The sequence below is a fragment of the Geotrypetes seraphini genome, chromosome 2 (genome assembly GCF_902459505.1).
Source record: "Geotrypetes seraphini chromosome 2, aGeoSer1.1, whole genome shotgun sequence".
NCBI lineage: Eukaryota > Metazoa > Chordata > Amphibia > Gymnophiona > Dermophiidae > Geotrypetes > Geotrypetes seraphini.
In genome coordinates this window covers 81,979,764-81,995,980 of record NC_047085.1, presented here as the reverse complement: position 1 = coordinate 81,995,980, position 16,217 = coordinate 81,979,764, and the positions used below count along the sequence as shown (strand labels likewise).

The 16,217-nt window shown below is 43.1% G+C and overlaps 1 protein-coding gene across 1 annotated transcript in view; it reads left to right on the top strand.

Annotated features, from left to right (window-relative positions):
• SLC7A13 (solute carrier family 7 member 13) overlaps positions 1 to 16,217 on the top strand; it is an 81,752-nt gene that overhangs the window by 30,026 nt on the left and 35,509 nt on the right. Inside the window, exon 4 of the mRNA XM_033933463.1 lies at positions 7,410 to 7,554. Coding sequence (XP_033789354.1) covers positions 7,410 to 7,554 — 145 coding nt within the window. The remainder of the gene's footprint in view (positions 1 to 7,409; positions 7,555 to 16,217) is intronic.

Genomic DNA, 16,217 nt, shown 5'->3' with positions numbered 1-16,217 from the left:
ATCCTTATGTTAGTTTCAAATTACAGGCCTATTTCTTTGATAAATGTAGATGGCAAACTTTTGGCTAAGTTTTTGGCTTTGCGCTTGGCCAAGGCTCTCCCTTATATTATTGGTATGCACCAAACGGGGTTTGTTGCTCAAAGACATTCTTCAAATAACACCAGGCTGGCTTTTCATATGTTAAATTTAACAAAAACCATGGATGATCCAGCCTTCTCTGTATCCTTGGATGCAGAGAAGGCCTTTGATCAGGTAGAATGGACCTTTATGTATCAATTGGATTGGATTGGTTTGGTATTGGTTCAGGATTTATACAAATGATTCAAAACTTTCATAGTTCCCCTTCTGCCAGATTATATATAAATAATACTTTTTCGGAACGTTTCTGTCTGGAGAGGGGAGTTAGACAAGGATGTCTGTTATCTCATTTGCTGTTTGATATTGTTTTGGAACCCTTGTTATTGGCTATACAACAGGCAAAGGAGAACCAGGGTATTCCTTACCGCAGATCGGGAATACAAGATCTCTGCTTATGCAGATGACATATTGCTTCATTTAAGGAATCCAGAAACAACCATTCCACATTTACTAGATTTGATTGAAATATTTGGAAAATTTTCAGGATATAAAATAAATTGGAGTAAATCAGATTCTTCTACTTAATGTACATTGTCAAAAAGGATTGTTTGATTCATTCCCCTTTCTTTGGAAGGAAGAGGGTATATAATACTTAGGAATTTGGATTTATAAAACATTGGAAGAAATGATGAAAGTAAATGAAAAGTCTTTATTGCTAAAGGTCACGGAAATGTGTGAACAATGGAACCTCTTACATTTGTCTTGGTGGGGGAGAGTCCAAACAGTTAAGATGATGATTTTGCCTGTGGTTTGTTACCAAATGGGTATGTTATCAGTGTTTTTTCATAGGTCCTTTTACATTAAATAGTATTCTCACAAAATTTATTTGGCTGGGGAAAGCAGCAAGAATTGCCTTAGTATCTTTACAAAAGCCAATTGTGGAGGGTGGGGTAAATTTTCTAAATTTTTATAGGTACCATCAAGCCTATATAATGCGTCAGGGTATGCATTGGATTCTCCCGGAGCTCATGGAAAATCTTCCAGACTGGTTATGGTTGGAACGGCAACTCCTGTCTCCATTGAGATTGTGTCACGTTTTGAGTATCAAGCTACCTAGGTTGTATAATGACAATAAAATTTTATTGGACACTTGGGAAACATTAAAATTTATTAATAATTTAACAGCTATTTCAATTCATAAATCCACTTGTCAGTCCCTTTGGTTGAACTCCAAGATTCAAATTGGTGGGTTTAAGGTCATCTGGAAGCATTGGATTAAGGCAGGCATACATACTCTAGATCAGGAATCTCAAAGTCCCTCCTTGAGGGCCGCAATCCAGTCGGGTTTTCAGGATTTCCCCAATGAATATGCATTGAAAGCAGTGCAGGCACATAGATATTCATTGGGGAAATCCTGAAAACCCGACTGGATTGCGGCCCTCAAGGAGGGACTTTGAGACCCCTGCTCTAGATGATGTAGTATCAGACGGAAAGCTGCTTGATTTTTCATGGCTGCAACAAACATTTGGTATTGCTAAATCTTAAAGTTATAGGTGGTTGCAGTTGAAGCAGGCCATTCAGGAGGGGTTCCCTAATTGGAAAAATCTTAAAACTCAGTATAGTTTGCTGTTCCTGTGCTTCCAGATGGATTTCCTGGGTCACCAGGCCGCTTAGTTGTATAAATTAATATCTGGATTTTTGAATAAGAAACCAAAAACTGGTCTTCGTGACATTTGGAGCATTGAGATAAAGAATCAGATTACTGCTTCTCAATGGCCACGAATCTGGACTTGGAGGATGAGATGTATGGTGTCTGCATCTATGAGACAAACATTTGTGTTTTTTTTTTGTTACATAGAGCATTTTGAACTCCGGTTAGATTACAGAAATTAGATAGTTCCAAGTCTAATAGATGTTAGCACTATCATCTTGAACCTGGGACATTAGATCATTTATTATATTATTGTCCCTTGATACTTCAATTTTGGAGATCCATTTGGGATCAGGTGAACAAAGTAATGGAAAATCCAGTGGCACTAACATACGACACTGTGCTATTTGGCACTTTGATGAGAGCTAAAAGCCAAATATCATCTCACAATAACAAACTTCTCTTTATTATGACAGGGGTTGCCATAAGCTTATTTTAAGGAATTGGAAAAACTGGGATCCCACCTTTTGGTGGGAGTCTCTGTGTCACGTCTTTAAAATGGAATGTATTATGGCTATACAACAGGGACATTATAAAAAGTTTCTGAAGATTTGGGAGCAATTGACAAAATTTTTGCAAAGAGTGATTGTTGATTTTGCCCTTTGATCATGCACGTCCAGGGTGGGTGGCTGGGAGGTGTGGTTGGAAAATATTTTTAATTCTTTAATTTGAGTGCAATTTTTGAATATGAGAATGGGGGGGTGATATATCTATTTGTCATAGATTACAATTTTGATTGAATTTAAGTGCTTTTATCGTTTAATATGATTGTATAATATGTTACACTTATTTATGGCTTCAAAATGAATAAAGATATTTAAAAAAACCAAACCAACGGCTAACGCACCTTAGTAAAAGGACCCCTAAATGTAGTTTGTGTGAATTTGCAAAAAGACCTTGGGAGGCTGGAAGACTGGGCATCCAAATGGCAAAGGAAATTGAATGTGGCCAAGACGAAGTGATGCACAGTGGCATGCAGTGAGGGACTTCAGGGAATCCTCAGCTTTAAAGCTCTGCTTTTTTTGTTTGTTTGTTTATTTTTTGCATGATACAATTTGATTTGTTGAGTAGGCAGACTGCTCAGCCAGTCAAACAGCATCAAACAAAACGTAAAACAAAAAAAAAAAGCAGGGCTCTTGGATTGGGGATTCTTCAATCCCCCTGAAGGCCCTGACAGTACTGATCTGAATTTGATTGGATGAGCAGCATTTGCTTGTTGCCTGCTCAACCAATCAAATTCAGAGCAGTGCCCTCAGGGTCTTTAGGGGGTGAGACAGATCCCCTGAAAGTCCTGATCACACGCCACTGGTGTTGCATATTGGGAAGACAAACCCAAATTACATCTACATGATGCTAGGATACATGTTAGGATTTACCATCAAAGAAAAGGATTTTAGCAGTCATCGTGGATGATATGTTATCTTCTGCTCAGTGTGTAGTGGCAGTGGCAGCCAAAAAAATCAACAAATAATATCATAATTCCTCTGTATCATTCTATGCTGAGACCACACCTTGAGTATTGCATGCAGATTTGGTTGCCATATTTCAGAAAGATATAGTGGAACTGGAAAAGGTATAGAGAAGGGTGACTAAAATGATCAAGGTGATGGAAGGACTCCGATATGAAGAATGCTATAGAGGTTAGGGCTCTTCACTTTGGAGAAGAGATGGCTAAGGAGAGATTGAGGTCTATAGGATCCTGAATGGAGTGGAACCATTAAATGTAAATCAATTGTTTACTCTTTCAAAAACTACAAAGACGATGACACTCTATGAAATTATGCAGTGGCCCATTCAAACAAAGAGGAGAAAATATTTTTTTCATAGTGTATAATTAAGTTCTGAAACACTTTGCTAAAGTAACTGGTAAAAGCAGTTAATGTTGGCAAATTTCAGAAGGAAAAGTCTAAGGAGAAAGCCACTGCTTATCCTTGGGATTAAAGAGGGCAATTATTAAGCTATGCTGGTGCTTTTAGTCACATTATTTAACCCTTAATGCAACTTAAAATAACTAAGTAACACAGTTTGACTTAATTGACTGCAACAATATGGCCCCAGAAATCAAGTAAATCATAGTAAAATAATCCCAGCTTTTATCTGGGGTTATTTTACTTCTTAGGAGCATTGGGCCTCAGAGTTGTAGCCAGAAGCTCCTGGGCACAACCTGAAAGGGGTCAGAGGGCTGCCTGTAGGCTTTTGGTCCCACACATCTGTTAGACGGAGCAAAAAAAAAAAATAATCAAGTGTGATAAAGTACCAATGTCATTTAAACAAGACCAACATTTATTTTATTGATCCTTAGAAATTATAGCTAATTTGGCAGGAGTCCAGAATACTCTGTGCATAAGAAATTGCTTTCATTGAGTGATAGAAGATGATTTAGAAACTCAAACTAAGGAGGGTCATAACTTCCCCTAGTCTTTCCCATAATTGTGCTTCTAGATACCTTCTGTAAAACAAAGCACAATACCTTTGGAATAACCTGAAGCTTCTGATAAAATCTCAATGCCACTTGTCATTGGGAAGATGCAATCACTTCTTCTAAAAGCTGGTCATCAAGCCGTGGGGCAAAGTCTGGATATACAAGTCAAGCCTGTCGCTATTGCATCCAATGAAAGTATTGCATGTCAGGAAAAAAAGCTCTCGCTGCAGACATTCTAAAAGATTTCAACCCATTACATTCAAGTAATTGGCCTACTTGACAGATATCTGAATCCTGTCATAGTCTGAAATGAATTACCGGTACCTTTTTATTTATTCAAAACTTACCCCCCTTTTACAAAAGTGTGGAAGAGGATTTTAGCGCCGGCTGGTGCGCTGAATGTTCTGCGCTGCTCCGATGGTCATAGGAACCCTATGACCGTTGGAGCAGCACAGAGCATTCAGCGCACCGGCTAAAAATCTCTTCCGTGCTTTTGTAAAAAGGGGAGTTAGGGTTATTCTGGAGGGGCATTAACTTGTTAAAGAAGGAGGGTTCCTCTTGACCAAGCATGTTGATTAATTCTTTACATTCTAAATTGGGAGTCATCATTGGGAGCATTTTCTGAAGTTTCTGTTATTGGGGTAATTTAATGGGAAAGCAGGCATTTATGACTCCTTCCAAATAGACAGTAGGGTCTATCCTTAATTAACAGCAGCTTAACCCAATTACTACCCTGCTTCAACAAGAAAGCAGAGTCATATTTGGCAAAGTCTAGGAAGTTAAATCCTCATATAACTTTAGGAAACTTTCTGAAGAGCTATTATTGGTGGTTCTCTCCCCTCCCCCCCAAAAAAAAATTAACAAGGATTCTATTCATACAGAATCTCACTGAATTGATTCATTTTCATGGCCTGTAGATATCTAAGCATCTTCATTGTAATTGAGTATGGGAACTTAGCAGTAAGGCCTTGTCGCAAGGTGGTTATATGTACCCTCTTGATTTCAAAGGAGGTTTCAAAGATTACATTAAACAACTGTGGGACCCACTACTGCAAAAAAGCAACCAGGTCTATATCTTCTTTTCCTTTGAAAACTCCCAATATGCAGACATTATTATACCTTGACTAATTATTCATATCTTCCATTTGAGATTCAAGCATCTTCACTGACTTTGTCAAGCATTACTTAGCTTGTAATGTTTCAACTTGATCTCCAGCTTTCAGCACACAATTTTGTTTCAGAAGTTCTTTAATGCAGAAAAGCACCTGAGGCAAAATTTGCAATGTATTTTCAAATTCTGTGGTTGAGGCCTTTGCAGAGGAGGGTGGGTTATGCTTCATGCTTGCTCATCAAGGATATTATTTTTTGGTTTCATCTTGATCACTGGTAAGACCTCAGGATTGAAGACCAAAGGAAGCCAGTAAAATATGCTGCTTAAAATTTGGTCTTCTGGAGTGTCAGCTTCAGACTGCTATCTTTGTTGAGCTTGCTAGCAGCCCCACCACAATTAGCTGCTTTGTAATCAAATTAGAATAATAATGTATTTATTTACCACTTATAGCCTAAGTCAGGGGTGGGCAACTCCAGTCCTCGAGGGCTGGAATCCAGTTGGGTTTTCAGGATTTCCCCAATGAATATGCATTGAAAGCAGTGCATGCAAATAAATCTCATGCATATTCATTGGGGAAATCCTGAAAACCCAACTGGATTCCAGCCCTCGAGGACCGGAGTTGCCCACCCCTGGCCTAAGTGGTTTACATTCAGGTATGCAACAATTTTTTTCCCTATCTGCCCCGGTGGGCTCACACTCTACTTAATGTACCTAGGGCAATGGGGGATTAAGTGTCTTGCCCAGGGTCACAAAGGGCTAGATTCACAAAGCAAACTGATCGTGTACCGATCGGTTTGCGACCCCTTTGCGACCAGATTTCCCTCCAGCCCCATTCACTAACATATATATGGGCAACTCCGGTCCTCGAGGGCCGGAATCCAATTGGGTTTTCAGGATTTCCCCAATGCATATATGCATGAGATCTATTTGCATGCACTGCTTTCGATGCATATTCATTGGGGAAATCCTGAAAACCCGATTGAATTCCGGCCCTCGAGGACCGGAGTTGCCCATGTCTGCACTAACCTCTCCTGCGATCCACTTCGAATCTGTTCATGCAAATGAGGAGAAATGCATGCAAAGTAGACAGGGACGTGATTCACCAACCAAATTTTTCAAACCGACTGGCTGGCCGATCATCCCAGGAAGTGACTGCTGGGGACCAGTTGAAAACAGCTTCCGACTCTCCGAAGCCCTGCTCTCTGCTGCCCCGAATCTCTCCTGCCTGCCGCCCTGATGCTCTTCTCCTGCCTGCTCTGCCCCGATGCTCTAAAAAAAAGCAGTTTAAAAAAAAAGTCATGGCCCCGAACATCTCCTGCAGCCCCAACTTTCCCGCTGCCCCAGATCACCTGTCTGCCCCAACTCTTCCAACCTTCCCCACAGTGTAAGCCCATGGTTTTAATCCATGGGCTTAAGTGGGTTACTACCACAGGCTCAATTAAAAAAAGAAAAACAAAATCTCTGCCGGGCCTGGAGATCCAGCGTATGCACAGACCATCTACAGATGGTCTGCGTATGCGCTGGGATCGCTATAGAGTGATCCGGGCAGGCAGATGGGGGCATTCCTCCGATCACCCCATCTGCATATTGTCGTTTTGAGAATTCATTGGACCTGACTGGATCGGGCACGGATCGGGCCCGATCGGGCAGGTTCGTGAATCTAGCCCAAAGAGCAGTGTGGGATTTAAACCCACAACCTCAGGGTGCTGAGGCTGTAGCTCTAACCTCTGCACCACATACTCCCACTAATGATAATGATAATGATGATGATTCTGGGTGAAAAACAAGGTGAATTTGAGACCTGTGATTGATATGATTCAGAGATTCAACATGGTCTGCACTTTCTTAGCCATTAGATATGGAAAGCAGTTACTGACAGTAACAGGATGCATAAGGCAATCTTTTCCCCTCTTTGAGAATAAAGAGTAGGAAAGAAATAGAAATAAAACTGTGTTTGTTGTAATTTCTCCAGTCTAATATTGTTTTGGGGGTATTTTTAGGCCTTTACACTTTTTCTGATTTTCAAAGCAATCGTACAAACGACTGCTGAAATAAAATAAATGACTGGTTTACACATATTTTCCCAGGAGAAACAGAAAATCTAACATCTCCATTTGAAGGTTCAACAACTGATGCAGGTTCGATAGCGCTTGCTCTGTATTCTGCCCTCTTCTCCTACTCTGGATGGGACACACTGAATTTTGTCACCGAGGAAATAAAGAATCCTGAGAGGTGTGTACATATGAGCAATAGATCAAACAACACTGAGGCTTGTTTTATCTAAAAAAACATGAAAATATGTTAAGAGGAAGACTATTGCATTTATGTTTCTATATTATACAGGTAATAGATTCCACATGGAGCAGTAATATTCATTTCAAATCTGCATTAATGGCCTTAGTCAATAAAGATATTTCCAAAGGCACGGGGGGGGGGGGGTGGAATTCTGTAAATTGATGCCTCCATAAGTGTTCTGATAGCATGCAGTGAGCAACAGTTCTATAAAGGGATTTCAAGATGCCATTATAGAATACTAGTCTTTAAGCCCATTACATTAATGGTTGCTAGAATAGATGTCTGTCTGTCTTTCTTTCTTTCTGTCTCTCTACCTCCTGCTGTATTTCTCTCTCCCTGACCCCCTTTCTCTGTCTGTCTTTCTGTTCCTCTTCCTGCCCCTGTGTCTTTTTTCCTTTCTTTCTGTCTCCCTCCCTCCCACTGTCTGTCTGTCTCTCTCCCTGCTCCATATGTAACATTCCCTCCCCTTCATTTCCCTATGCAGCAGCATTTCCCTCACCCGACCTCACTTCCCTGTGCAGCAACAGCAGCAGTATTTCCCTCTCCGTCCACTTCTCTGAACAGCAGCAGCGTTATTTACCTTCTCCTAAAGGACCCTGTGCAGCAGCATTTCCCCCAACCCCCCCCCCCTCCTTTGCTTCCCGCGGTCTGGCCTACCATCGCACTCACTGTGATAAAGGAGATCGAGAGGGCACAGCAGGAAAAACGGCACTACCGGTAGAAGTTTATTGTTAAGTTTAAAGTTGCCGTCGTGGCTCCTCTCACAATCGCTGCCTGCGTCGGAAGCCTTCTCCGACGCAGGTGCGGCTCGTGAGAGGAGCCGCCGCAGCACCTTTAATCTTAACAATAAACTTCTACCGATAGTGCCATTTTTCCTGGATTTAGGTTTGCACGAGGTGGAGAGCAGGGAGGCCAGCGGTTTCCAATTTGTTTTGTGGCCACCAGGTATAAGATTGCAAATAAGGCCCGTCTCCCATTTTACTTGCCCCTGAGCGCCAATTCTGTGCACGTGTCCGCCGCCAGTACTCCCAATGACCTCCTCGCGGTCCAATGCGATCAGCCATAGCGATGTTTCTCTGGTGGTGGGTGAGTGAGGGCGGGAGGGGGGAGTTGCGGCGTGTTTGCTGCCTCTGTCAATCGGCCACTGCCACAGCTAAGCGCGCATGCGCACTCCTACCTGCGGGGACCTACAGCGCACAGAAAACAGGAGCACGCAGTTAAGAGTGCGCATGCGCGGCTTAGGCTTTTATTATATTAGATTAATGTACACCCAAATTGGAATGCCTAAATATAGGCATAACCATTTATGCCAGGTCAACGGCATGCCCATGTGCACCATGCAAAGTGCATAATTTATAGTATTCGATAAGTTATGCATGTAAGATAGAGGCACGCCCATACTTCATCAATGTTCTGCCCACATATATGCAACCTTCGCAGTCACGTGCTATAGCTGTTAGGTGTGGCCTTATAGATAAGCATCCAGTGCACTTACCTATGTAATTGCCAATTTTGACACCTTTAAGCGTAGGTGCCAATTTATATAGTTGCCCATTGAATGGAAAATCAACCTTTTTCAATAAGGCAAGGGTCCCAAAACTTGATCCTTGATGGCTGCGCTGCACTCAGTTTTCAGGATTTCACTGTGGATGTGCATGACTTCTAATTGCATGTCCTGACTCCATCGAATGCAGGTTCTTCTCAGGTACATTTAGGGGGTAGTTTTATGAGACTACAGTTTATGTTTCTGTTAGATGTGCTGCATAGAACAAATCAGCTACCTGCCTTCATTGTATGCAAGTTGATCTCATGCATATTCATTATGGATATCCTGAAAACCAGACTGGCAAATAGGTACTCCAAGACTGACTTGGGAAATACTACAATAAAGTACCTAAGATTCCAGTAGGCCCAGGTGCCTAGGCCCCTCTTCGGTATATCCCACAATACACCGGGAAGGTACAGGCCCACCATTCAGATGAAGGCAGGGATGCTGGCCAGATAGAGAGAGGACCCGTCCAGCCAGCTATGAAAAAAGGTTAGAGGGGGGGGTCTGGAGGGGGAGTTGGGGGACTAGGGGGTCTGGGGGTGGGTGGATGGAGGGTCATGGGGGGGCTGGGTGGTCCAGGGGAGGATTGACTGGGCATCCCTCCTGCCGGTGAAAAGCATTTTGGGGGAGGTGTCCAGTAGGAGAGATTGGACATCTCTTCTGCTGGTGAAGAGCATGCCAGTTTTAGGGGGGGTGTTTGGGCAGGAGAAATTGGGCATCTTTCCTGCCACAATCGTTATGAGTGTAGGGGGGATGGATTGCCTGGGCCACTGAGCTGATCGCGGCAGCCACAATCAGCTCAGCGGCCTGATCCAGAACTTATGCCTGTTTTGACTTCGTATAAGTCAAAAGGTATAAATTCCATCTGGCAACCTAATCTAATCTAATCCTTAGGTTTGTATACCGCATCATCTCCACGTTCATAGAGCTCAACGCGGTTTACAGTAGGAGAAATAGGAAGGAACTACAACAGAGGGTTAGAGGTAGAAGTGTGAAGAAAATTTAGAGGACTTGGGATGCCAAGATATAAGAGTTTCCTTGATTCCTAAGTTGGAGGGAGACTTACATTTTTTGAGAAAAGCCAGGTTTTCAGATGTTTGCGGAAAACTTGGAGAGAGCTCAAGTTCCGAAGAGGGGAGGTAAGGTTGTTCCAGAGCTCAGTGATTTTGAAGTGGAGGGAGGTCCCTAGCTTTCCTGTGTGGAAATGCCTTTTAGCGAGGGGAAGGATAGTTTTAATTTGTGGGAGGAACGGGTGGTATTAGGGTTTGAGGAATTCCAAGAAAGAGGGATAAAGGGAGGGAGGATACCATATAGGATTTTGAAAGTTAAACAGGCGCATTTATAGTGGACCCTGGCGATTATCGGAAGCCAGTGGAGCTTGGCCAGGAGCGGGGAGACATGGTCAAATTTACTTTTAGCGAAGATGAGCTTGGCCGCGGCATTCTGAATCCGTTGGAGTCTGTGGAGGATTTTCTTAGTTAGGCTTAAGTAGATAGAGTTGCAATAGTCCAATCTGGAGAGGATGATGGATTGGACAAGGAGGGTAAAATGTTTTTGATGGAAGCAGGATCTAACTTTCCTCAGCATGTGAAGGCTGAAAAAGCATTTTTTTTACCAAGGATTGGAGGTGGTCATTGAAGGACAATGTGGAATCAATGATGATGCCCAAGACCTTGCTCGAGAACTCAAGCTGCAGAGAGGAGCCAGAGGGTAGTGGGATGGAGGTGGGTAGGTGATCTAGTTTTGGACCGAGCCAAAGAAGTCTTGTTTTGGACTCATTCAATTTCATTTGCACAGTGTGGGCCCAGGATTTGGGTTATGGCTTGCCAGATGACTAAATCTAGGTCGGCCCACATCCTGCCTACTTCGCGCCCTATCCTCTTCTCCAAAAACGCCCCTTTTCACTCTGGGCGTACAACAGCACAGAAAAGGCCTAAGCTGGTTTTAGATACATCTAAAAACAGTTTTGATTATCGGTACTTGAACAACCTGTCTTTTTGATCATTCGTCTAAGTAGCAACTTAGGCCAATTTTTGAACCTTTTTTAAAAATTATTATTATGAGCTCCATTGTGTCTATCTTTTTAGGAGCTACCTGGACAGAACTTGAGCTCTCTCCAAGTTTTCCGCAAACATCTGAAAATCTGGCTTTTCTCAAAAAATGTAAGTCTCCCTCCAACTTAGGAATCAAGGAAACTCTTATATCTTGGCATCCCAAGTCCTCTAAATTTTCTTCACACTTCTACCTCTAACCCTCTGTTGTAGTTCCTTCCTATTTCTCCTACTGTAAACCGCGTCGAGCTCTACGAACGTGGAGATGATGCCGGATACAAACCTAAGGATTAGATTAGATTAGAAGGGGGTTCTCCAAGTTCTTAAATACCTTATGGAAAGGTACTTTATTGCAGTATTTCCCAAGTTAGTCCTGGAGTACCCTTTTGCCAGTCTGGTTTTCAGGATATCCATAATGAATATGCATGAAATCAATTCGCATACAATGAAGGCAGGTAGCTGATTTGCTCTACGCAGCACATCTGACAGAAACAGAAACTGCAAACAAAAGCTGTTTGGACAGAACACACTTTGGATTTTAGAAAACTTGCTCCAAAAGGGTATATTAGATAAACTGCACCAGAAGTATGTTTGCTCACAAATAAAAGATTCAATACCAGTCAAAAAAGAGCTAGATAAAGATAATTTAAAGTGGGTTGAACTGAACTAAAATTTAAAAATAAACAAGGAATATGTTATCTTATTGAGATTCTGGGGGATATTAAGAATACTGTCTGCCTCATGAAAAGTACTGAGCTATAGAAGGACAAGGGTCTTGATTCACAACATCCTATATTTATGGGCTTTGCAGATTATTCAGGTTTTCTTATTATGAACTACTTTAAAAAGGTATAGTTTCCAAGTTTATTAAGACTTTCTATCCCACACATTATGGTAAAACCTTCTCGTGGCTTACAATTCTAAATAAAATTTGGGGGATGTATCATTTAATATGACTAGACCAGCGTTTTTCAACCGCTGTTCCGCGGCACACTAGTGTGCCGCGAGATGTTGCCTGGTGTGCCGTACGGTCAGGGCCGCCATCAGGGCAGTACCACCAGTCTAGGGAGAGGGGCAGTCCGCCCCACGTGGACAGGAGAGAGCTGGACGGGGGACCCGCGGAGTTCAATACATCTCCAGCCGCGAGGCTCGTCTTCTGTTCCTGCCTGCCCTGCAGCTAACATATAGCCGATCGCAAGCGTTCCCCGATGTCAGCGCTGACGTCGGAGGGAGGGCTTAAGCAAAGCCTGCCCTCCGACGTCAGCGCTGACGTCGGAGAATACTTCCGTTCGGCTATTTGTGCGCGGCAGGAAGCAGAAGACAAGCCTCGCGGCTTGAGCTTCGTTTTGCTGAGAAAGTTGCAAAGATGGGACGGAACACAAAAGGGGGGGAGGGAGTGCGTTTTGGACACAAGGCATAAACTTGAGAGAGAGGAAGGGAGGGAAAGAGATGCTGAGGTGGGGGAGGGAATGGGTTTTTGGACACAGAAGGCATGGACTTGGGAGAGAGGAAGGGAGGGAAAGAGATGCTGAGGTGGGGGAGGGAATGCGTTTTTGGACACAGAAGAAATGGACTTGGGAGAGAGGAAGGGAGGGAAAGAGATGCTGAGTTGGGGGGAGGGAATGCGTTTTTGGACACAGAAGAAATGGACTTGGGAGAGAGGAAGGGAGGGAAAGAGATGCTGAGGTGGGGGAGGGAATGAGTGTTTGGACACAGAAGGCATGGACTTGGGAGAGAGGAAGGGAGGGAAAGAGATGGTTGTGTACACGGGGAATAGAAGAAAGGAGAATTTTTGGTCATAGGGAGGGAGTGAGGTACAGTTAGTGGCATACCAGGGTGGGGGGAGGGCGGTCTGCCCCACCCCGGGTTTACGTCCCAAGGGGGTGCACAGCTGGCCACCCTCCAGTGTTGTCCCTAGGCCGGCAAACTGCGGCTCTTTAGCCATTTGAGTGCCACCGCCGCCAACGGTGTTGTTGGCAGTGGCAGCATTATAAAATACTTTCTTTGTGTTTATTTGATTCCTATTCAAGAGAATTACTTTATATATAGTCAATATAGGCACAGAGTTAAATTTTTTAACATTTTCTAATGGTGGTGTGCCTCGTGATTTTTTTCATGAAACAAGTGTGCCTTTGCCCAAAAAAGGTTGAAAAACACTGGACTAGACAGTGAGGAGATGTGGAGATATTCAAGGAGGACTCATAAGAGTTTGAGGGGGAAGTTATCAATGTGGGCTACCATTAAGACAAGTTATTTACCATAACTCATGCTATTTTAGCACAAGCACTCATTACATCAAATGTTAAAATAACATGACTTGTGGCAAAAAAAAAAATCCATCTTAACGGAAGCCCATATTGATAACAATGCCCCCCCCCCCCCACCCCCATATATGAGGACTCGCGGCCACTGCCAGATAGGAGTTTTCAGTGCGCTTTAAGGTTTAACTTATTTTGAGTTGTATGGTACAACGAGTTTATGCCACTAGATCAATCGGACCCCTGAGGAAGGAGTGTGGACTCCCACTTGGATCCTGCAAACTCACACTTGCAAACCATTTTTTGGGTCCTGTGGACTCACTTTGCTCCCTCAGATTAACCATGCCCCCTAACTGTATCCATGACATTCTGTTTGTCTATCTCGTTTGTCTGTTTAGATTGTAAGTTCTTTCGAGCAGGGACTGTCTTCTTTGTGACTCTGTACATCTGGTAGCGCTATAAAAATAAATAGTAGAGCAGCAACTAGGTCCCTGGAGTAGCTTTGTGGTCAGTACCATGGACTGTAGAAAAGGGGATCTAGGCCCATATCCAACTAACTGGCACATTTGTGGAAGAAATTGTGAGTGCCCCCAAAACCACAAAATACCTACCAAACCCACAAATAATTGACATCTGCGGGCATAAGAGCTATTGTGATGTACTTTTTGCTATTCCTGGAGGGCTCACCATACAATATAAGGGAGTTATGTTATGGTGTGTACTTAGGATGCAAAGTTCACTGCAGTGCCCCCTAGGCTACCCCCAGTGTTCTGCTGGGATGTCTCTGTGGCTAGTCTAGTAAGACTACTGGCCCCTAGATGTCCCAATAGCTTGTTTTTGCGCCTTTTCCCTTGGATGCTTTTTGTTTGAAAATGGCCTTTAAAGAAAGACACACTGAACAAAAAATCATCTAAATAGGGTGATTTTTGAACCAAAAAAATTGATACTTTTCTGTTTTGAAAATGCACATGTTTGGCACTGGAGTTTTGAACGTTTTATTGCAAAATGTCCAAAATCGGATAGGGATGTCATATTGGATATGTCCATCTTTGTGTTTTATTAAACACCAGCACAAATTCTGCAGACATTGTGGCTAAGACAAAGCAATGGACATTTATGTCTCCTTGGAAACAGGTGTAAATATTTGCTGGTAAATTACACGAGTAGATCATGATTATGCATGCATGCTACCCATAATCTATCCTCATTGAAGGATCTAAGCCCTTACTGGGCAGGCTTGCACGGTCTGTGACCCGTATATGAACATTCAGTTGAGGACAGGCTGGGGAGGGCTTTGATGGCTGGGATGGATAAGATGGGCTGGAGCGAGCTTTGATGGAGACTCCAGTAGATAGAACCTAAGCACACTACTGGGCATAGCTCTGGGTTTCTGGCCCAGAAATATCTAAGAAAAAGGACCATTTAAAATAAATGATTAATTTATGGAGCATGTATGGTTGGGCAGACTGGATGAACCATTCAGGTCTTTATCTGCCATCATTTACTATGTTACTCAAACATGCCTACAACTGTGTCGCAAAGAAATACATGCATTGTAGCTATCATGCATACCTTTACAAGGATGGGGATACTTTTATAACTGTCATTTTACAAGCCTATCCTCTCATACACAAATGAAAATGTCTTTAGACAATTGCTACCCTAGGGCTCCTTTTATCAAACCGTGGTAGAGCTTTTAACCATGGGCCGGTGAGGTAAATGTTCCAACGCTCATAGGAATTCAATGAGCATCGGAATATTTATCTTGCCAGCCCACGGTAAAAAGCTCTACTGCGGTTTGATTATAGGAGCCCTTAGTTAGCAAATACCATTGCTAATAATAGGGCTTCCATTAAATAACAGTCATTTAATCACATTAATGCACATTAGTAAATCATGAAACTTTAGTGGAGAATCCCAGGAAAATAGGCAATACCAACTTCCCAAAAACTCAGAAACTAGTAGACAAACAGCGAAGGAGACTCTGGTGTCCAATCACTTTTATTATATATCAAGACTCAACACGATCGTGTTTCGGCCCTCAAATGGGCCTGCTTCAGGAGTCTCAGCTGGCAAGGTGTGAGAACAGTATAGAATATGAAGTCAGAACTTTCCTTTCCTCTCGGCTCTATGCTTCCTTTAGGACCTCAGAGGTCCTAGGAGCAAAGAGCCAAGAGGAAAAAGAGGTTTGGGAACAGTTTGTGAGCCCTTCAGAACTGTACCTGAATGTAACTCACCTTGAACTATAGCTTAAAATGATGTGAGCCAAATCCAAATAAATATGGTTTCTCCACTGAAGTTGTACTAGGCGAACAGCGAAGGAGACTCTGGTGTCCAATCAATTTTATTATATATCAAGACTTGACACGATCATGTTTCGGACCTCAAATGGCCCTGCTTCAGGAGTTTCAGCTGGCAAGGTGTGGGAACAGTTTAGCATATCAAGTCAGAACTTTCCTCTCTTTTTCCTCTTGGTTCTTTGCTCCCTCTAGGACCTCAGAGGCCAATTAGGCCCTAGGCCCTTCCCCAGTGCATCCCACAAAGCACTGGGAAGGTTCAGGCCTGTCATTCAGAGGAAGGAAGGCCTGCCTGCTGGACAGAGGGAGGGAGGACCCTTCCAGCCAGCCATCTATTAAGGTTAGAGGGGTGTTCCTGGAGGTGGGTGCGTGGTCAGGGGGATGGGGGTTCAGCAGGAGGGCTTGGGCTCCCTCCTGTCGATGATCGGTGTGGGTGGGGTTGACT